Source organism: Eretmochelys imbricata, chromosome 3, assembly GCF_965152235.1.
Source record: "Eretmochelys imbricata isolate rEreImb1 chromosome 3, rEreImb1.hap1, whole genome shotgun sequence".
Taxonomy (NCBI): Eukaryota; Metazoa; Chordata; order Testudines; family Cheloniidae; genus Eretmochelys; species Eretmochelys imbricata.
Genome location: NC_135574.1, coordinates 157,539,209 through 157,561,385, shown reverse-complemented (window position 1 = coordinate 157,561,385; position 22,177 = coordinate 157,539,209). Strand labels below are relative to the sequence as shown.

At 40.8% G+C, this 22,177-nt stretch overlaps 1 protein-coding gene across 1 annotated transcript in view; it reads right to left on the bottom strand.

The window, feature by feature from the left end:
* Positions 1 to 4,597: 4,597 nt before the first annotated feature.
* PARP1 (poly(ADP-ribose) polymerase 1) overlaps positions 4,598 to 22,177 on the bottom strand; it is a 53,429-nt gene continuing 35,849 nt past the window's right edge. Inside the window, exons 13-23 of the mRNA XM_077813671.1 lie at positions 21,366 to 21,561; positions 19,720 to 19,848; positions 15,109 to 15,192; positions 13,405 to 13,527; positions 12,196 to 12,324; positions 11,579 to 11,677; positions 10,743 to 10,895; positions 10,223 to 10,350; positions 9,777 to 9,838; positions 7,657 to 7,771; positions 4,598 to 5,311 (exon numbers count right to left, since the gene is read on the bottom strand). Coding sequence (XP_077669797.1) covers positions 5,230 to 5,311; positions 7,657 to 7,771; positions 9,777 to 9,838; positions 10,223 to 10,350; positions 10,743 to 10,895; positions 11,579 to 11,677; positions 12,196 to 12,324; positions 13,405 to 13,527; positions 15,109 to 15,192; positions 19,720 to 19,848; positions 21,366 to 21,561 — 1,300 coding nt within the window. The 3' untranslated portion in view covers positions 4,598 to 5,229. The remainder of the gene's footprint in view (positions 5,312 to 7,656; positions 7,772 to 9,776; positions 9,839 to 10,222; positions 10,351 to 10,742; positions 10,896 to 11,578; positions 11,678 to 12,195; positions 12,325 to 13,404; positions 13,528 to 15,108; positions 15,193 to 19,719; positions 19,849 to 21,365; positions 21,562 to 22,177) is intronic.

The window sequence follows — 22,177 nt, the reverse complement described above, 5'->3', positions numbered from 1 at the left end:
CCCTCCTAAATTATCTCTGTACTTTAGCTTCTTCTGTTTTCATAGGGTTTCTTTTTCCTCCACAACTGAGATACAAAATGGTTCTGCTACTCAGAATAGCAACTAAAACAAGCACAGGATATGAAATCTAGCTCTTTGTTCGTGTTATGCTTATGCCACCTAGAAACTACGGTAATAGATGCTTTATAAAGCCAAGAAAAAATAGCCAGACAGTAAATTTTAGACTACAGTGCATGAAGGTAGACACAAAAAAACAAAACAAAAAACTTCAGGACAAAAATAGCAAATCGTGTCTTTATAGCTAGAGCTTAAATTTATTTATATTTTAATCTTGTTATTTTAGGAGTGGGGAAGACAGCTGAGCAGATCTAACTTTCCCTTTTCTTACTCCCAAATCAGTAGAATATTGAACTTAGTGCCCAAAACTTTGAAAGCAAAAAACCACTTGTTTCAGGGGCCAGTCCTGCAAAAAGCAGAGTACCCTCTGTGTTTCATAGATTTCAGTGATATTGGCACCTTGCAGGGTCAGGCTTTGGGTGAAATGGATTTTCCATGCTTTTAGATTAGAGCAGCCCGCAGGAAAACTGCCATAGCAATGTTAGTTTAGCCACACCAGATGTTGTTACCAGTCTTCTACATGCCAGTGTATGAATGAAATGGAAATACTTTTTGGGAGGTAGCCCAGTATTTGTTCAAAGGCAGAAACCCAAGCAAGCTGCTGGCCAGATGTATGTAGTCCAGGGGTTCTCAAACTGTGGCTCGGGACTCCAAAGTGAGGTCACCAGGAGTGGTGAGGCGCAGGCTTTGGCCCCCTTTCCCCCTCCCCCCATGGGTGGTGGGGCTTGGGTGGGCTCAGGCTTTGGTCACCCCCCTCCTGGGGTCATGCAGTAATTTTTGTCATCAGGAGGGGGTCGCGGTGCAATGAAGTTAGAGAACCCCGATGTAGTCCATCACAGTGGAAACATTGTTCGTTATAGTCAAAGACATAGCAGAAGGGATGCAAGATGTAGAAAAGAAATATAACAACTCAGAGTTGGAGGTCCTTTAGTCACACAAGTATTTTCCCTTTCATTTATGTACACAGTGATGATTTTCTTTAAAAAATAAAACGAAAACAAAACTTTGTCCATAGGCTTTAATACTAAAGTGGTTTAAAGGGGAAGGATGGAAGTGTGGTTAAGGTATTAACCTGGCGCACTTAAGAGAACTGGGTTCTAATTCCTGTCTCAGCCGGAGACCTCCCAAGGGAATGTGGGCAAGTCACTTACCCTCTGTAGTCTAGTTTTCGTCTGTAAAAGGGACATATTTCCCTTTCTGCCTTGTCCATTTAGATTATAAACTCTTAAAGGCAGAGACTCTCTCTTACCATGTGTTTAAGCTAGGCACTGTACAATGACCAGTCTCAGCTGGGCCCTCTAGCACTACCATAATACAAATAAATACCAGATTTATTCTTAAATTGCTTCTGCTATAGTTCTCCTAATTCAGAAAATTCTTCACTTGGTAATACTTGCATAATTTCTTCCCAGCATATTTCAATTGGAATCATTCCTATTTTGATCTAAACTCCTTAACCCTCCAAAAAACAATCTTATTTAACTCTACAGTTCCTTCTTTGAGAGTATTATGGTCAAGTGCTGCCCTGTACTTACTCAACAAGTCTGTTCCCTGCATTTATTCCAAGTCTTATCTGGTATTTTAGTGACAAAATAGGTCTGCTATGTTTTTCCTCTCATGTTAGTCCTGCACAGCCAGTACAGTTACAGGAAAATGATTTACTCTGGTCCACACCGTCAAAGAGGGGCTGATTATCATTTACACTAAGGCACTCTTATGCCACGCTGGCAATAGAATTACATGTATACCCACAGTAAGGCCCTTCACATTGCTCTGGAAGTAAAAGGAACTTTGAGAGAATGAGGCGCAGAGCTTTTTATCACTGATGGGGATATGAGCCCAAAAATCACAATAATTTTCTGATTCCAGGTTGGGTATACAAGGCTGACATTTAGGATTTTTTTAAAAAAACTTGTCAACTGAGCAACTTTGGCATGAAGTTAAGACAGTCAACATAAAACCCCACAAAGCCAATTATTCAGAGCAGAAACATACCAGTGTTCAAGGGTTCGGTTCATTTGATTTGACCTATAGGAAGTTGCAAGGTAAAATAAAATCACTGTGTTCAAGCTTATGATAGTTGGGATACACTGTAAGTCTTTAATTATTAAACAGAATATGCACTGGAGAAATATTTTCAAACTCAAATTCCATTCTGTAATGGAGATTTCATTGGACTGCAACCTGCTAACAAAGACTTACAAAGGACACTCCAGTGTTTGTCATAATCAGTTTCCCCCGCTATTCCCTTAACTCTTTGCAATACTCCTCTTACCCTGGAAGGGGGAAGAGGCTGCTGCTGCACTCAGAGGAAGCCCTTGGCTTCCCAGTTCCTCATGTACCTGCGCTCTGTTCCCCATCTCCTTTTCTGAAAGGAGCAACCAATCAGGGGCCCCCCCCCTCTCTCTCTCTCTCAAAAAAAAAAAAAAAATCTTACAGTACCAGCTGCTCTTATTTCCTTCAACGTTTCCTTCCCATAGAGCAACAGCAGCTCTGTGTTCCCTCTATTGGCTCTTCATTCCCCTTATTCATTCAGTCCCAGCTCCAGCAGAAGCAGCCATGTAGGCAGCCGTCAGCCTTGAAACTCCTCTTTCAAAGGCAGTGGGACACCCCGTGCGTTAGGAAGTGGATCTGCGGTTTCCACACAAGTATCTAATGACTGGAATGCAACAAACCCAACGGGAACTGTACTCTGCCTCTGCTGGTTTTTCTTTCACTGTGGGGCAGGGATGGATCTCACTGCCCATGCAGCACCGCCCCACGCCCCTGATTTTGAGTTGCAGGTAAGGGCTCCAATACAAACACTTACACTTCAGAAAAAAAATCTCCCACCAGCAAGCAATTGAAAATCCCAGTGGATAATCCAATTTTACAATTCTACTCAGAACCATTGTGCACGGAACCCAAATAAGTCAGAGGCAGCAATTAATATCGTTTGCCTTGCTTGTTGCACTAGCAACTGCCACTGTTCTTAGAACACTAATTGCAATCACATCAACTTCATTATGTAAAAATCTGGTCCACACTCTAAAAATCAAGCATTTTATCATTACTGTGGCTGCAGGCATTATGATATACATATTAGAACACTGCCCTGAATATGGACTTTCCTCTGTTGAGATTCAGCAAATTTAAAATGTATGTATTTTAGCCCTCAACATTTGTAGTTTGTGAATGAGTCACAGAAACAGGGTTATTAGTTATTTACTCCATGTTTTACGCTGCGTATATCAAAACAATGCAGAAATGGATAGCTCAGGATATTACGTAAGCAACATTTCAACACTAAGTCACCATGATCAAAAATCATGCCAGGTTGTTTTGTGGTCTATGGGAAGTGAGTTGGTCTCTCCCTGGATTCAAAAGAAATACCCACATCTCAAAAACTACCATATTTAGAACTAAAGGCATCTTCTGTTTACAGTCGCTCAAGAGTGGTCAAGGACAAAATTGGCCATGGAGACTGAACCTGCATTTCAGCTGAGGTCAGGACAAGGGAAGCCTGCTGTACCCATGCAACCATTTGTTCTGTGGATCAAAAGAACATCAGTCTACAGCAGTGGTTCTCAAACTGGGATTCGTGAAATATTACAGGGGGTTCTCGGGAAAAAAATCCCTAATGGTGGACAGAACTGTCACTAGGGACCCCAGGCAGCACAGGGCCAGCATCCCAGAGCCTCTGGATTTCCAAGAGCTAAGCAGATCAAAGCAAGCATATCTATCACAGTGAGGAGATTTAAACTTCAAGACTCCTTCTAAGAAGCAAACAAAGGGAGGCAGATATTTTTTGTTTTTAAAATTAAATAGGCAGCTAGTATTGTTTTTAAAATTACTATGAGGAACAAGTTTAAGCTTTGTTGTAACATGTGTCGTTTGCCTGGATTGCTCAAGACCTGAATCCTTGTGTAGGAGGAACTCTTTGAGTTGCCTTCTTAAATAGCTTCATGCTGTTTCGCATCTGATACTCCTTGATGAAACATAGAAGCCGTGTCTTATAACAGGCTTATTAAAAGTGATACAAGCTACGAAAGTGAGGTCTTGCAAGAGTGTTGCCATTTTCATAATGTAATACAAATACTGTAATGATAATAAATAGTGTGAAATAAGCATGTCATAAAAACAAATTTTATATTTCCAAGATCACTGCTTTTATAATTTATACTTAGGTAAAGGAGAAAATCCCTGGAAATATTCATTTTTAGGAGGGGGTTCGCGAGACTTGACATTTTAGTGAAAGGGGTTCACAGGTTGTTAAAGTTTGGGAACCATTGGTCTGCAAGAATGACCACACACCCTAAATCACATGAAAAATTGGTATTTAAGGAGGTTTGTTGAGGCTAACACTGAACAAAACATAGCAACATGTGTTGGTGCTTTCCATGGACATTTACCACATTTGGCCTTGGATTAATCAGAAACTGCTTACTACTACCACCACCGACTGTTCACGGGGAAAAAAAATCTCAATGGGCAGTCCAAGTTTTCATTCCAACGTGGATTGTGAGATGCCTCCACAGGTTTTAATGTTCAGTGTTTATATTTAGAGAGACATGGCGTGTTTAAAAGCATTACAAAAGAATACATTGAAACAATTAAAGCAATTCAATCATTTTGCAACATAAAAATAAAAGTTGTTAATATGAAATTAGCTTTTATTTTTACCTCAAAATAAATGGACGTTTAACATTTATTCAAAATCAAAACAGGAAGAGGATATTTTAAACAAGAGGGCAACCTTTTTTTAAATAGCGCAACTATTTGTAAACATTCATAAATTCCTTTTCTTCCCCAACTCCATTTGGCTAAAATCCCCTTCCTTTTCTGTTTTTTGGTCTACCCTCAATTCAAAGACACACTTGATAGCCCAAAAAATTAGAAGTGGCTTAAAACAAAACCAGGTATTCATTCTCATCAGAACTCAGTTCCATGTGCTGCCACATATTTATATAAAAACCTCTTACTAAAGTGATTTACTAAATCTGGATTTAGTAACCTCTTCTGCAACTTAGCTCTTTGATACCTTGATAAGGGAAGTCAATGCTTAAGCAGGTCAGAAGTCAGCACTAGAATGTAACTACATAATAACTCGTTAATAAGGCTTCTAAATAGGGTTCACCAGAGTGATGTTTTATAGTTGAACTTCAGTTTCAGCAAGTACTTCAGATTTACCTGAGCAACATCATAGACAATATATCTGGGAAGGAAACAGTGAGTTAAGGAACAGCTACTATAAAATAACAATATAAACATAACTTGGACTTCAACAGTATTTGAGTCTTGCCCTATGCAGATCTGAATGTAAAAGTAAGCTCCTGATGTCAAATTCAAGGTATATGCCAGTATTTCTGCTTATGTATTAGAACATTCCACACCCCCACCCCACATTTTGTTTCCTTTTTAGTTTGCAATGTGTGAAACAGAAGTCTATGTTCCATAAAATTCTGACAATATCAACAAAAGGAACAGTGCTAGACTCTGCAAATACTATAGGAAAATCAGCTTCAGCCTAAACTGAATAATGAACTCAGAAAAGCAGAACCGAACACCAAAATTAGGCACACCTAATTTCCTGACCCCACACAACCTTATTCCCCTCTCTGAATCAGAGTATATTATGTTAATTGCTTACTTCAGAGCTCTGATCCAAAATCAGGAATAGGCAGAGTTACCAGATGGGAGAAGCACTAAAGAAAGTGTGATGGGAATCTCAAGAGACACACTGACTTGGACCAGGGACTGTGTTTGCTGAAGATTATGTTTAGCCAGTAGAAAAGGAATACTTGTGGCACCTTAGAGACTAACCAATTTATTTGAGCATAAGCTTTTGTGAGCTACAGCTCACTTCATCGGATGCATACTTGCATAAACTGAGCCGCTAAGCTTGGTTTCCTGTAGGTGAGACCTACAGGAAACCAAGCTTACTTTACCGAGGAAGGAGCTGAGCGGCTCGGTTTATGCAAGTATGCATCCGACGAAGTGAGCTGTAGCTCACGAAAGCTTATGCTCATATAAATTGGTTAGTCTCTAAGGTGCCACAAGTACTCCTTTTCTTTTTGCTAATACAGACTAACACGGCTGTTACTCTGAAACCTGTTTAGCCCATACCATTCTCGTCTGCCGGGACCTCATGGCGCCAAGTCACACGCTCAGTCCAAATATCAGGGACAAAGAAAAAAGGTGTGGTCTGAACATGGGACTAGGGATCAGGAATTCCTGAATACTAATCATAACTCTCTTACTATTTTCCAGTGTGAAGCCAGCCATTTAATCTGTCTCAGTTCCCCATCTATAAAAACAGGGAATACTTGCTGGCCTCACAGAGGGACTGAAAATGAAAAACAGTGCAATTGTTGGCATTGCTAAAATGGACTGACACAGCCTGTATCATAGTTATTATGTTACTAAGTTTCATTAGACAAATAAGGCAGTTCACCTTGTCTGTTAATTTTCTCAACTCTTAATGCTACAAACCTACTTCTAAGATGATGACTCCTAAGGGCAAGTCTACACCACAGCACTACAAGTCTGGTGAAGACACGCTACGCCGATGGGAGAGCGCTCTCCTGTTGGCAGAATTACTTCATCCTTGTTGAGAAGTGGAAGCTACGTTGGCAGGAGAGCATCTCCCGCCGACATAGCACTGGTATGGACAGCGCAAAACTGGAGGTGCTTTTTCACACTCCATAGCAACGTAAATTATATCGATTTAGGCTGTAGCATAGACCTGCCCTATACTAGATTAAACAAATACTCACTAAATCTGCTGTAGATTAAAACTAATAGTGACAAGCTGAATGAGTAGCACATTAGTTGACTTGAATAAAGTTACAATTCCATTTCATGTTGTCAACTGAACTAAGACAGGATATTAAAATTATTATATTTTAAAAGCCGATATTAAAAGCCAAAGTTGCCATATGCTCCCTGCTGCCAGCTCTTAAGATAGACAGCCTTGTGGTGAAACAATTCACCCAAGAGCAGTCAGCTGAGTTTCTGACCGGTCTAGAGATTGTTAATTTAAGAAGTTATTTGCTTAGTAGGATGGGAGGAAGTGTATCTAGTAGTTAGATCATCTATTTGGGAATCAAGACACACAGGTGCTATCCCTGGTTCGAACACTGACATACCATGAGTGTGGACTAATGAATTCTAGGTCTCAGTTTATCCATCCATCTAGAAATAGTAAAAGGCTAATTGCCCCCCAAAGTGCTGTGAAGTTTAAATTTAAACTTGTTTACAAAGAGTTCTGTAAGTGCTACAGAAGTGCAAAGTCCTGTAGTTAACATAACTACTCACTGTGTGTATGATTTCTTTTTATGCAGGGTTGATAATGAGAGTTTCTTTAAACATCATTCTAAAATTATTCCCCTTGTAAGAGGGACTCTGCAAATTGTAGCTTGCTAACCACTCCATGAAAGATCTAAAAGAAAAGGCTTCTGTAGCTAAACTTCCTCTACATAATGGTACTTGCTAATAATTCTGCATGTTATAATACAGAGAAGTGCTTTCCAGTTAAAGTGGAACGATAGTAAAGGATACTCATTATATAGAAGACAGGTATCGCTAATTCCAGATGGAATCCCATTCCCTAAAGGAATATCTACACCATCTAGAGTGATGGTGGCTGAAGGATCAGGTGCAGTTTTGCCCAAACCTATGAAAGAGAAAGATAGTGTTAATTATAAGTCTGAAATGTAGGCAAAATCTTGTTTGCTTAGTATTAGAAAAATTCTCACTAATGACAGTGTTACAGTCATTTATACAGTGCAATAGATGTGTATGATACTTTACAGACCATTACAAGCACATACCCCTACTCACAATGGCTTGTCATAAGACATTTGGGGAATTGTATGGTATGTCCAAATACAGACTAACATGGCTGCTACTCTGAAACCTATGGTATGTCCAGTCTCTCTGGCATGTAGTTTAAGTTTTCTTATTTCTTCAAAGGAAACTGTGTTCAATCGCCAGATTGCTCATTCACACGAAGAGCCCATTTCTGCTTGCACTGAAGTCAGAGGGATCTTATCCAGTTCCCATGTATGTTCACTGGAAATCAAGCGCTTCAGCACAGCCTTACTTGTACTGTAAGCCACGGATTCTTAACCTTTTTCTTTCTGAGCAACCCCCCACCCACACTATAAAAATTCCATGGCCCAGCTGTGCCAAAACAATTGGTTTTGTTCACAGAAAAGCCAGGACCAGCGTTAGGGGGTAGCAAGCAGGGCAAGTGCCTGAGGCCCCACACCAAGGACACTATGAAACTAAGTTGCTCAGGCTTTGGCTTCAGCCCTGGGTGATGGGCTTCAGTGCCCCGGGCTGCAGTCCGGTGCGGCAGGACTTTGGCTTTCTGCCCTGGGCCCTAGCGAGTCTAATGCTGGCCACACTTGGCGGTCCCTCTGAAACCTACTCACAGGAGGCCCCGCAGGAGACCCCAGACCTCTGGTTGAGAACCACTGCTGTAAACTACAGATTTATATCCCAAGAGATCTTAAAAGTGACACTGACAGTGTACAGACTATATTAAATATACTATCACCTCACTTTTGGCACTAGTAGTCCATTAGATTGTTATGACTGAAATAATTCAAAATTTAATTTATTTTTCCATTTGTGCTGGCTGCTTGGTTTAATTTCACACATCCTGGACACTTAAAACTGATGGGTCAGATTCACTTTCCAGTCTCTCATACCATTCCCAATACAGAGTATGTTTATATTGTAAAATTTAAATGAAATTAAAATAATGAACTAATTCCTGTTCTTCTGTATAAGCCCCTCCTTGACATACAGTTAATTTGGGGCCTAATGTATACTGTATACTTAAATGAACACTTATGTCAGATCTTTACTAGAGCTTATATCTTTAAAGATCAAAGATGCCTATCAGATCCACGTGAAGCACTTTGTTTTATCAGGAGCATTTGCCAAATGTTACTATTCCCCCAACTTTGTGCGGATAATTCTCAAAATTCATTAATTCCCTCTAAATTCTCCTCTACAAATCCCCCAGAAAAGAGGAACTCTTTTTTTTTTTTTTTTTTAAAGTAGCATTGTAAGAACAGCAATCATTCCAATTCCAGATTTTATCAGTAATAGACAAAACCAACTATTTATTCCCTGAATATTAAAGACATAAGAACATAAGACTGGCTCTACTAGGTCAGACCAAAGGTCCATCTAGCCCAGTATCCTGTCTTCTGACAGTGGCCAGTGCCAGGTGCCCCAGAGAGAATGAACAGAACAGGTAATCATCAAGTGATCCATTCCCAGTTTCTGGCAAGACATTTTGAAAGTGTTCTACAAAATCCTTTACACTATTGGTCTATCAAGTAACATCCTACCTCCAGCAATGCCCAATACCAGATACTTTAGAGGCAAGTACAAAGCCCCCAAACACACCTACTTTATTGTTCAGTGCTATACTTGGGGGGAAATTCCTGCCTGAACCGTTAGACAGCCAGCTAACATACTATGAAGCAAGAAATCCCTCCCCATCTGAAAATACATAAAATACATTATTGAAGGTAATGTTATCCAATCCTTTTAAAAGATACAGCCATAGCACAAGACTAGAGTATTCTTTTCACCAAGCAAAAGCTGTCAAAGTTTGTTACAGTTACCATCACCCTGATAATTTCTCAAGGAAGCTTTACCTTTGACACTGTGTTTTCCCTTGGGCAACTTAGTTATGTGGGAAGCATTCTTTAGCTCATGCCTAGAAAGTAGAAAGAACAACATTTCTAGAGGAGTTGAAGAGAACTTTCTTAATGAAAAATAAAGACATTTTGTTACAATACTATGAAGTTATTTTACATACTATGCCTTTAGAAGGCAACACCATCACAGCTTCCTTCCTTATCATGGTTATTACTATTTATGCTGTTTCTTTTTAAGGCAATATTCTCTATCTACAGCACAAATTTTACTCAAATTATTTGCTTATTTCAGGAGTTTCCAAAATTTTCCTGATTTAAGAATGCTTTTAATTATTTCCAAGCAAACTGCAACAGCTTCTCATTGTCACTTGGATGTAGAAGTTTGCAGCTTAGGTGCTACCTTCTACAACTCTGAGCCAGTTAATAACATACAAGTTACTTACATGTTTCCAAGGGCAACCTCTCCCAGTAAAATTAAGCCTATTGGGTCAGTCTGAGATGTGTGACAGTAGTTGGCACTCTTGGACACCATGTCCGCAAAATAGATACCTTTACCGAACATGTAACCAGTCTGGGAGTGGGAAAGGAAAAAGGTTATCAAAATAAAATCCCAGCTTCAAAGACCAAGTTGATGTTGAAACCATCTGCCTAGAATTCTCTCTGTATTAACTAGAAGAGTAATGCTACAAAACAACTCCCAAGCACTGTTTGAGGTGTAACTTATTGGCAAACTTATAGACATGTTGCTCAGCAACCATTCTTTCTGGACAGCTTGAACAGCATTAAATGTTCACAAAGGTCATCTGGCCCCTCCTTATCTAGACAGTCTCTTCTTTAGGCTCTTACCAATAGTGGCCCCAGGAGACCAGATGGATGGAGGGGGCAAAAGGTGTCAAGAGGAACAGGATGAGTGGCACAACAATCGTTTTTATGCACTTGTTTAACAAGTAGCATTTTACATACCACAGGAGCTTCAGGTGGAGCTATTCGGAGACCCTGCGAGAAGATGCCAGCAAAGTTGGTAGCGCGGGAGCCATGCCAGAGCAGCTGGCGATTATGAAGCTGTCTGAACGGTTTGTAACGCTGATTTTCTCCTTCACGTTCAATCTTGAAGATCTTTATTATTTTAAAGAGAGAGAAAGGAAAATAAAAATCTCATGGTTAATTGGCGCATGGCAAGATGGTCTGATCCTGAAAATGGGTTAATCTGTGCTAGGAAAGTTAACATACTAAGAGAAGCAAACTTCATACTGTTTTCATACTGTCATAATCTAACTCCAGCAGCCAGTTATCTATAGCAAAGGTTACACCAGGACATTTCATTACACGTTATTTCCCCTAAGTGCTAGGCATAAGCAGACTCAAGGGGGCCCCCCTTTGCTTTTTTAGAATGTGTTGAGGGAAAGGGGGCACCAAAATATTCCTTCGTAGGGCTCCGAGTGGGCTAGCACCACCTCTGTTCCCCAACCCCCTCTACTTTTTATTGCTCACAACTTTCTGAATAATTCTCCTTTGGGGCTGAAATTTTCCAGCTTTCAGGGCAAAAGGTGATTTTCCCCCTGGATTTATTAAAAGACAAATGAAAATAAAGACATCTTGACAGCAACAAATGTCTAAAAACTTAGATTTGAAAATTCCTCCCCAGCTCGCCTTGAGATTTTGTTGTTATTCACTCATGTAACAAGTACTTTCTATAACAAAAACTCAGTAGTTAATCAACACACAAAAGAGCCATGGAAGAAAGCAAAAGTGTATAAACCAATTTTATACATCTAACTCCCCACCCCTTCAAAACTTACATCCACAACTTTCAGATCATATGCATTATGGGTAGAGGCATGTGTATTCTTCACATACTGCTTTATGATCTTGGCTTCTTCTGAATCTTTATCAATAACCTGGGAGGAAAGAGCAGAACACAAAAGGTTTCCTTTAAAAATGCAGATTAATGTGAGCTTGTTAGGTCATTTTGGGGACTGAAAAATTCATCCTGCAGTTGGTGGCTCCCCCCACTAAATCTCTTATTTATCACTAGGAAAGACATGTCTAGGGCATCGTAAGATGTTTTTTTGGCCAAAATCAAAGGATCATCTCTGTGTAAGTTGAAGGGTGACCCAATCTGCTATTGGAGGCTTTGGAGAGACAGGGATATATGGGCTTTCCCATTCCACCCTTCAGGAACACAAACAGGATTAGAATTAAGAGACTTTTTTTGTATAGATGGTGGAGTGAATACAGACATATACAATGATATACTGGGAGCTCAACATGGGGCATGATTTGTTCCCTGCTAGAGTGGAAAGCTGTATTTTTAGTTTACCAGCAGTACCTTATTCATCTGTTATACTCCATATGAATGGGTGCCAAGTTCTTATTCACAGCCAGTGACCACAGTCTACTATTCTATTTCATTTACCTTAATGTTAGTTTTGAGCTTTTCGTAGTTGATGTCAATTGGGTCTTTATCCCCATCTTCATTTCCACCTCTGAGAAGGCTGTAAGCGACCTCAATATCAAGCAGGTTGTCTAACATCTGCACTTTGGCCTGGATAATTTGAAGAGGTTATTTTTCTTGCCATAGGAAAGTCTTTACAGCCTTAAGACCTTGTCCTGCAGTTGCTTTGAGCATGTTAATGCCGAGATATTTATAAATGTCTGTGCACCACTGCCACAACACTTGGGTGGCTCACATCAATAAAGCTATCTATAGAACTTTCCTGTTAACAAAAACCCACCTATCTCTTTTATAAAATCAATACAGCACCTAGGCAAATGGATCTGACACTTTTCTTTAAGCTAACCACCCCAGGCTCCAAAGGAGGGTGCAGATTTCAGAAGCCCTCTCCTGTTCTGCTGCCAGCTATGGAGAGTTTAAGCTCCAGAACAGAGAGCTCAAGCAAACTGGCAAGTTTCTTCATCCTCTGCAGGGGGTCATGGGGAGATAAGCAATTTCTCAGACAAGTGGATCCAAGGCTGTGATGTCAAAAGCATTTCAGTATCCATGAGGACTGTGTAGAAGCTACATTAAAACCTGCAATTCCTACTTTAAGGTCAAGCTCTACATCTTTCTCTGCTTTCACAAAGCTAAAAACAAATCCCCTCAGTTTTCCCCTTTTCATTCAGTTTTGCTACTTTAAAAATTTACATCAGTAGATCCTTTGGCAAAGATATGCAACAGAATATGGGTGGGAGTCAGGCCTGAAAACCTAAAGTTATCCCACTCATACAGAGGATGAATTTGGCCCAGAATCTCTTTAGCTGTATATAAGCCACAAAGCCTATGAAGTGATGGTTAAGAGCTAGTTCAGCTTTTGTTATGCAAAGCACAGGGGACAATTCTTCAGACATTTCTGGATAACAGCTAAGCCAACTTAAACAGCACAGAAAGAAGCCTACATACTTAAAACACAAAGCTACACTATTATAGTCACAGCCTTGCAGTGTCAAATAGGATTGCGAACAGTTCTGTTCCAAACAATGAAGCAACGGTCACTTTTAAGCTGACTTAGTTAAATTCCTAGAAGAAGGTGTTTCCTCATTCACACTTAAAACGCAAATCTTTTACATTTGAATATCAGGTGCCAGAGCTGCTTTCCACAATAAATATCATAAGTTTCATTGATACCTGGATATGTTCTAGGTTATTTAAGAGAGGTGGTTTCTTCATCCCAAAGTCATGAGGTATCAAGGTATAGAAGCGATTGGAGAGATCCAGTATCTGAGAATCACTGCCACCATCAGACACTGCCTAAATGAGAAGAAGAGAAACGAATTCTGGGAAAGATCCATGCAACAATAGATGCATTCAAGGTACTTGTTTGGAAAGACTAGAAAAAAGAAATGTTAACCATACAAGAACAGAGAAACATAACCAAAGTGATTTTAATGCTGAAACCCACTTAAATGAATAAAGGGACAGTCCTGTTAAATCACTTTCCATGTTCCAAATCAAAATACCTACAGCAATACAATCATTTTCTGGTAAAGGAACAACTGATAAAGGAATAAGCTTGTTCGGGGAAAAAAAACAAAAAAAAAAACAGGTTCTGGTACACTAAAACAAACTGCAATAAAACCATAAGTGCAGACGTGCTGACTGCGTGAACCAGAGAACAGCTGAATGAATCATTTTGTTGCAGCAAGCAGCCAACGTGCATTTATATGAAGTCTGGAAGTGCATGAAGTCTGCATGCCTCTTTTGGGTACCATACAGAGGACTTTTGTGAGCTCTCTGGGCAATACCGACTAGCGATCCTTGCAGTGCTCCAAATCATGAGCAACAGTGCCTTCTAGCACCCAGAACAGATGAGCACTACAGCACATCTAAATGTATTATTAAGTAAACAGCTTAGAACCTCATCTTGGAATGCAGTGAACAGGAGTAACTCCACAAACTTCAGTGGATTAATCCCGCATTTACACCAGCAGCAGTGGATTTGGTCCTGTTTTAGGCCATGTCTACACCAGGGGCGCTACAGCGGCATAGCTACGGCATCACAGCTAGGCCTCTTATAACCCTGTAGTGTAGACACAGACTATGGTGATGGAAGGGGCTTTTCTATTGGCGTAGGAACTCCACTTCCCTGAGACACAGCAGTTAGGTCGACAGAGGCATTCTTCTGTCAACCTACCTGCATCTACACCAGGGGTTAGGTCAGCATAGATATGGTGCTCAGGAAAGTGGATTTTTTTATACCCCAAGCACTGCAGCTATGTTTTAAGTGTAGACCAGGTTTAACTTTACATACTCCTCTACCACATGCTTAAAATACTGTTCTTCCTAAAGAACAAATCGGGTGTATTTACACTATAACACTGAAGTAATTAGTTGCATATTCACACTATGTCCTCGTAGGGCTGGTCTGCACTGGAAACTTACATTGGCAGAGCTGTGTCTCGTGAGTGTGAAAAATGCACGCCTGAGAGATGTAGCTATGCTGACCTAATCCTGGTATAGGCAGCACAAGGTAGACAAAAAATTCTTCTGTTGTCCTAGCTACTGCCTCTTGGGAAAGTGGATTAACTACAGTGATGAAAGAACCCCTCCCGTTGCTGTAGTGAGTGTCTACACTGAAGCACTGCAGCTGTGTCACCGTAGCATCTTAAGTGCAGACAGCCTCAGATACAGACACCACGGGTTAATTCAAAAAGAATGAAGCAGCTCCTTTACTGCAACATAAAGTATGTACTCTTCCTCCATTAACTTTTAGTTGATCAAAACAAGTGTAAGCTCTGTAAAGCACAAATGCAGCAAGGAATCCAGTCGCGTTCTGAGCCCAGAATGACTTCTGAATTCCCTTGCTGGTTGTTAAGTCTGTTTCTTGCTCACCTGCTGAACCTCATTAAGGATGGAGTATGCACTCTGGATTTGCCTCTTGCTCAGCTTTCCCAGTGGCATCTTCTGGAGGTCAATCTGACAAGGAGATTTGTTGAAGCAATTAAAACAGGACTCCATTACAATGAAACCCCCATAGTTTCTCTCATCTGGCCATCAGAAAGATTTGAGTCTCCAGACAGAATACATTATATAAAAATTAAAACATTTCAGAGCTAGCATTTATCTGCATGGATTGAAGAATGACTAGAGTAGTGCAGCCAGAATATGGACACGTTATCTCCCAATGAGACAAAATTACGTCTGTAACTTAAGACAATGTACAGTACTTGGCCTGAACAAAATAAGCGTTTCAGTCTAAGGTTTAACATTTACCTAATGCCATAAGCATTCATGACCCTTTACAATTAAGTCTGCTGCTGGAGAAACTAATATAAAATGGCAGTTTGAACAGAATAAAATATCCTTCAGGAGATCACATAATGTGCCCAGGGTTTTTACTGCAGTAACAGTCCAAGCGTACTCCATTTTCAGCATTTGCACTTGACACCTGTACAAAACTACAGAGTAAAGCATGAGGAAGTTGTATTCTGTATTTTGCATACAGAGTGCCCCATCAAGGCACATGCCAACTAAAAGTGTAATCTCACAGTACAAATTACGCTTCTGTTTTCCACATTTTATTTACTAATTTATTTTAGAAATAGATGTTGCCTGGCACCCCCACCTATCTCACCCTCCCCACTTTTCGGGCAAACTAATTACCCTGCCTCCGCCCCCGATATTAATTCTTTCTTAAGACCTTCCCAGATCTCTCTCTGGTCTGGCAGCACAGTTTTGATAAGAGTGTCTTTTGAACAGCTGGAACTTGGGAGTTTTAGCTTAAAACTAGACCTGTTCATGCACCAGCTTTGTAATGAAGCAGCTCTGTATGTGGCAGCATTTAACAAAGCTCCATTTTAACTGAAAGTTTTACGAGAGGTTATGGATATGCTCTGGACATTAGCAGTCCTCATAGAACACACCTCAGCTCATCAGGTCAGTACTATTTGTGTAGTTAGAACACTGACTGACAGGCACCAGGTCCAAAATCCTCATTGCAGAGAGGAAAACTGTAGGGCAGCTGGTTCCAAACAGGATTCAATGGCAGAACCCTCTAGGAAACTCCACAAATCTTTTCCTGTTGGATAAATTCTATTTTATTCATTAAAGTGAAATTAAAATTCCCAGCTACATGCACACCCCTTCTGCACAGGAGCTTGAGAAGCTCTTCTGAACCAGTGAGCCTTGCCACCCAAGTTCTGAAGTAATTTGCATGGCAATTTGCACCTTGTATCATGGTACAGAGATTTGCTTCCCCCTCCTGCTGCATCTACAACATGATGAAATCCAGCAATAAAGAAAAAACAAGTTGGATGGAGAGATAGAAGTCACAGCCTCAGATGTGACAGAATGCAACTTATGATATCTTGGGGACACTCATTTAGAGGGACACATGCACTTTCAGGAAAAATCAGACAAAGCATGCTCAGTGATGACTATTTAGGCTAGCCACTACCTAGACCAATACACATTAGACTGTTATGTAGCCTCCCAAGAGGCCAGGTCTGGGCTGAAGTGCTGGAAGCCCCTTCCTAGAGTCACTTAAAACTAGCATTACCAGGGTGGACTGGACTAAATGCCCCAATATAACTTCCATCTCCAATTGCTATATAGGAAGTAAAGTGGCAAATGAGATGTACAACTATGATTTTAAGCTGCAAAGCAACATTGATCTGATCTGTTTAATTTTGGACAAAACAGCACAGAGATCATGAAGGATCAGGTCTAGATCAATAATATAGCCACTTTGCTGCTGCCAAATGCATCAGGTATATTGTCAGAATCACCTCCAGTGCAGTCACAAGCACCAGGTGGGACATGATGACAAAGCAACGCAGAAGCTGCAGACATATGGAGTACCAGCAGCAAAACAGTTAATACACCAATGCTTCGCAAAGGGGTAATGTAGTACTTCGCCCCAGTGCTCGATGTCTCCATCCAGGAATGAGAAGGGACAGTACTAGGGTAATTCAGGTCCTAGTCCACCTAGCAGGTGTTTACTACAAGGCAATGGTGGGAAGAACTGTAACAGGCCTGGGATAGGGTTAAGTGAGGGGAAGTCTTTACAGAATTAGAAAGCTGAAGAGAGTCTTCAGATCACCCCCATCATGGAAATAATCCTTTACATCACAGTAAATCTACCGGGAAAAAGCCTGAAGCTATCTACACACATTGGGAGTGCCTGGATACGGTGCAGTAAATAAAAGCACATGAAATCAGGTGGATGAAAGGACCTCATAAACCCCTTGGGGAGACTGCAGACAGTTTTTGGCTCCCTAGCAGAGGCAAATATTCTTCCCTCGTTGGAAAGAGATGCTGCTCCCGTGCATGGGATAATATTGAAGCCAGAATCTAATGGGAAGAGCAAGTCTCCATTCTAGCTCTAAGGGCCATACAGATCCTCAGATGGCACAAATTAGCATGGATCCAATGGAGCTAATTTTCTCCAGATGATCTGGACAGTACTGGAAATGGAGGATCATTAGCATTTATTTTAGGGGCTTTAATCCAAAATCTGTGCTTTCAAAAGCCACAGAATATACAGGAAAATCTCTTCTCATAGATGCTTCAGAATGTGCTTGCACATTAAAAGGACTTCAGGTATACAGAATTTCACTGCACATGACAAACTGCAGTGTAGTTGTAGAAAAGGTGGTGTGCAAATTAATCTATATGTCACAGAGAGCAAGCAACACCTCTTTCAATATGCAATTTTGTGCTAGGTAAAGTAAACTACCTTTATAGGCTGACCAAAGAGAGCCAGAGAGAAAAGTTGTTTAACATTACAGATGCCCTGACATGCAGCAGTTCACCCACAACATTAAAAATAGATTTGGAGACTGCAGATGAATGTTAGTACACACATTTATATGGAGCGAGGCAGGCATATGGCCCTACTTGAATTGTGGGATGATTATCAAAACACAGTGGCTGAATTGTGGACAAGCCATGAAAAATTGCGGAAAAGTAATAATGGACCTTATTATTTGTGATAATAAAGCCCATTATTATTTTTCCATGATTTTCCGCTGTGGGCTGCCCAGGGCCTCCTCTGTCAGCGCAGACTGGGCTCCCGCTGTCCAATTGCGGTGGAAGCCTAATATTGTGGAATCCGCAATTTCTGCAATATTGCAAGTTAAGTAGGGCCTTAGGCAGGCACTACCACACCATTCTTAGCCCCACCTGTTTGGATTCATAGCTATAGGTTATACTAAAGACATGGGAAGAAGGGTGGATCACAGCGCTTTTTTCCCCACAACTGAGAGTGGTGAGCCATTGACCACGTCTACACTACAATCTTAAGTCGACCTATATTAGGTCGACTTACAGCCACCATAGTAATTACTATCTTCCTCTTCTGCTAGTGGTGCACATCTTAACTGAAGAGGGGCAGTGTGGGGTGGGGGCTGAGAGCCAGGGCTCTCAGGTCTGCACAGCTCCCAGTCGGGAGCAGGGGGGCAGCCGCTTGGGGCTTCTTGCCTCCCATCAGCCGGAAGCAGCCGCCTGGGGCCTCTTGCCTCTGGCGGGGAGATCCACACCCAGAGTCCAGTCAGCTGCCATGTTCCTGGGTGGGTGTCGGGACCCCAGGGGCAGCGGGGAGTCTGGGTAGCAGCCCAATTTGGAGTGGAGAACCCGCAGCAGCCCAGCTGGGGAGCCAGGAACCAGCTTTCTGGTCAATTTCACAGCTGATGTAAGGAACGCAGTGTCTACACAGACACTGTGTCACCCTACCTACACAGATATAAGCCCTATGCCTCTCATGGAGGTGGAGTTATGTCCTTGGTGTAGGAGGGTAACTTACATCAGCGTGAGCAAGGCTGTAGAGTAGACACCGACATAGTTAGATCGATATAAGCTGCCTCATGTCAACCTAACTCCGTAGTGTAGAGCAAGCCTTAGAAACATTACACAAGAATCCGGCATTTGACATGACTAAGAGGAGGAAATAGGCTTTATCTAAACATCACCTTACTGCACATATCAGCTTTCTGTGTACCTCCAGAGTCTCTGTTACTTAAATTTACTAATAATAGTTTTACTGGTGTCAGTGCTGCAGACCCAGAAGGGTGTTTCTTGCCTCATGTACCGGTGGCCATCTGAGTTAAGATTCCAAAACCTCTACCAATGGTGATGATATGCATAGCACAGAATGATTTTCCTGATCCCAGGCTGAGCTTACAGGATGAGCAGACAGAAAAGTCCCCTTTAGATTCACAAGCTGAGAACATTTGATACAGAAGTCACTAATGAAAAAGATGCATCAAGATGACATTTGTACAGTTACGATTTAAAAAAAACGATAAATGATACTTCAAACTAGTGATAAAGGCTGGTTAGACACCCCCCCCAACGTAGGGCCTGTTTCAATGTCCTCCAAAGTCAATGAAGGATTCCCATTGACTGTGCTGGATCAGATCCACAGTGCGAACGGCCTGCTACTGCCGGCATAACTATGGTGTCTAGTGGGAAGGAGTGACGAGAAACAAGCAAAAGTGCAAGTACCTCAAATTCGACCATGGCTTTCTTCATGCTCTCCACATCGAAGATCATCTTAATAAGGTCCTGGACTGGCTTAGGAAGCTTTGACTTGGTCCCAGCACTAACGGTCAGTTTCCTCACCGCTTCTTCATCCTAGAAAGAGTAAATACCAACACACCAAGGGATAAGGAAAATGGACTGATTGTCGTGGTAACAACTCAAGACCAAGTTAGAGAGGGCACACTATTGCACACAAGACTAAATTTTGGTGGGAAATAGGGAGTATTGCTCTGACAATACAAAGCAAGGGGACGTTAAGTCTGTATTAATAAAAACTGAATCACCATTAACTTGACATACATGATTTCAAGGGGTGCTCCATGTAAATGCAAGTTAAATTTAGAAGAACATATTTTTCATCTTCACATCTGTATTGTTGCTTCACCCAAAGCAATATTAAATAGATTTTCTTTTTCAACAATACTTAGCATGTATGTAGATCTTGGTCTGAACTAGGGGACTGTGCTTTGTTTGAACTTCACAGCCTGTAAGGTCAACTACTTAAAAAATATACTAATAATTTTCAATACATTTCTATTGTAAATTTTCTCTATTCATGGAACAGTCCAGTAGTCTTCTGTGGACCACAATGTAATCTGTGTGTTCTCCTGGATATAGATCAAAGATGCTGTGGCCTGATCAATAAAGCATCTGCCTTGTACTTCAAAACAGAATTCTGTGTGTGTTGAGGTTGTAATTTTATTAACAGTTCATCAGTGTAACATTCTGAATTAGTGCAGACCACTTCGCTAAAGTTATGTATTTTTATATTCAAACATTTTAGTTGACATCCAACAATTTGGCCATATGAATATGCAATAACTAGAAAATATTTTCTAATTTTTTTGTTACTGCTATCTTAGGGGCTATGTTCAACAACTGTAGGTTTAAAAATGCTCAGAAGTAGGATTAAAGTTGAGGATATCCCTTTAAGTAAACTCTCAGAAGTTTTCATGGGCCAGAAGAGGGAGAATTCTTGTTTTACTATTTAAACAGCTGACTTTTCTGCAATGGCTGATTTCTCTTTTTCAGTCTGTTCAGTATGTGCATTTCACAGAACTCCGGGGAAGAGCCAGTTTTAGTGTTTCCTCTGTGTGGATGGGTCACTCATACAGGGGAAGAGCAGAGTAGTACTTTTTTAAAAATAGGAAAATGAGACTGTGATGTACAACTGGCCTGGGTCTCGGGGATCTGGGTAGTACATGAAACGACTTTTGACTTATTTTAAATGACAACTTTTCAAATTGGTGTCCTTTTAACTTCCCCAATTGAGAGGTCCCAAAAGTGGACACACAGCGTCAACTTAAAGGCATCGGAGCTAACTTTAGCTTTAACACTTTTCTAACGTGACTCGTTATCTATTTAAATGCACTATTGTTCACATCTGATCTGCACGGTAAATCACGTAGGGTAGGCACAGTGTCATCTTACGTTTGCAGAGCACTGAGCACAGTTTAGCACTCAGCCTAATGCAAAATATCCGGATTCCTGCACCTTATCCGTTTGTTGAACTAATGCATTCAAAAAGCAGATTAAGATAGTGCAGGATAAGCATTTTCCTTTGTGTAAGAAAAAATTATCTTCCCAGCACAGGATTATTAGGGAGTTACCTGTCCATAGTCTATTTCCAGAGGGTAGAATTTTTTTGGATATTTAGTGAAGTTCTTGGAATGCCACGAGTTGCCCGTTTTCTCTTCATACAAATTCAAAAAGTGCTCAATGGCATCATCTTTAGACGGCATCTGCTCCAGTTTGTTACTCCCAATCACAGTGCCAACACGACCCCAAGATCTGAAAACCCAGTACCTAGAAGCAAACAAAACAGGAAAAGGGGACACAAGTAAGATCTCTGGATCCCAGTTCTAAATTAATCTGATCCCGCGATAAAGACTGCATGGATATAAGCATAGTATCAGAATCATCCATCTGCATTATCATTAAATGGAAGGCTATCTAGTTTTGGAATGACTACACAAACACACACACACACACAAAATGGGCCAAGTTTTTATATATCAATACCTACAGGCAAAAAGTGGCTGCCACAAAAAGGTGTGCACACTATGTAGGCACCAATATTGAATTTGATGTGTGAATGTAGTACTGACGGCCACTAGATAAACAGCTCTGGAGGCAAATGTGAGGGTAGCAGCGAAAGCTTTCCTTTACTATCCTATCATCATGCTTCAACTTTGACCTGGAGGGACCGTCTCCAAGGCCTGGTCTAATGCAGTTTTTTGTACTAATTTCACTATTTCAGTTGGGGCTGATTTTTTACTGAAATAATCAAAGGAGTACATTGTTATATTACAAAGGAGCCTTTATACCGGTATAACAATGTCCACACTAGGAGGATTGTACTGCTTTAGCAATACTGGTATAGTTAAAATAGGGCCACTTCTGTGTATAGACAAGCCCTATG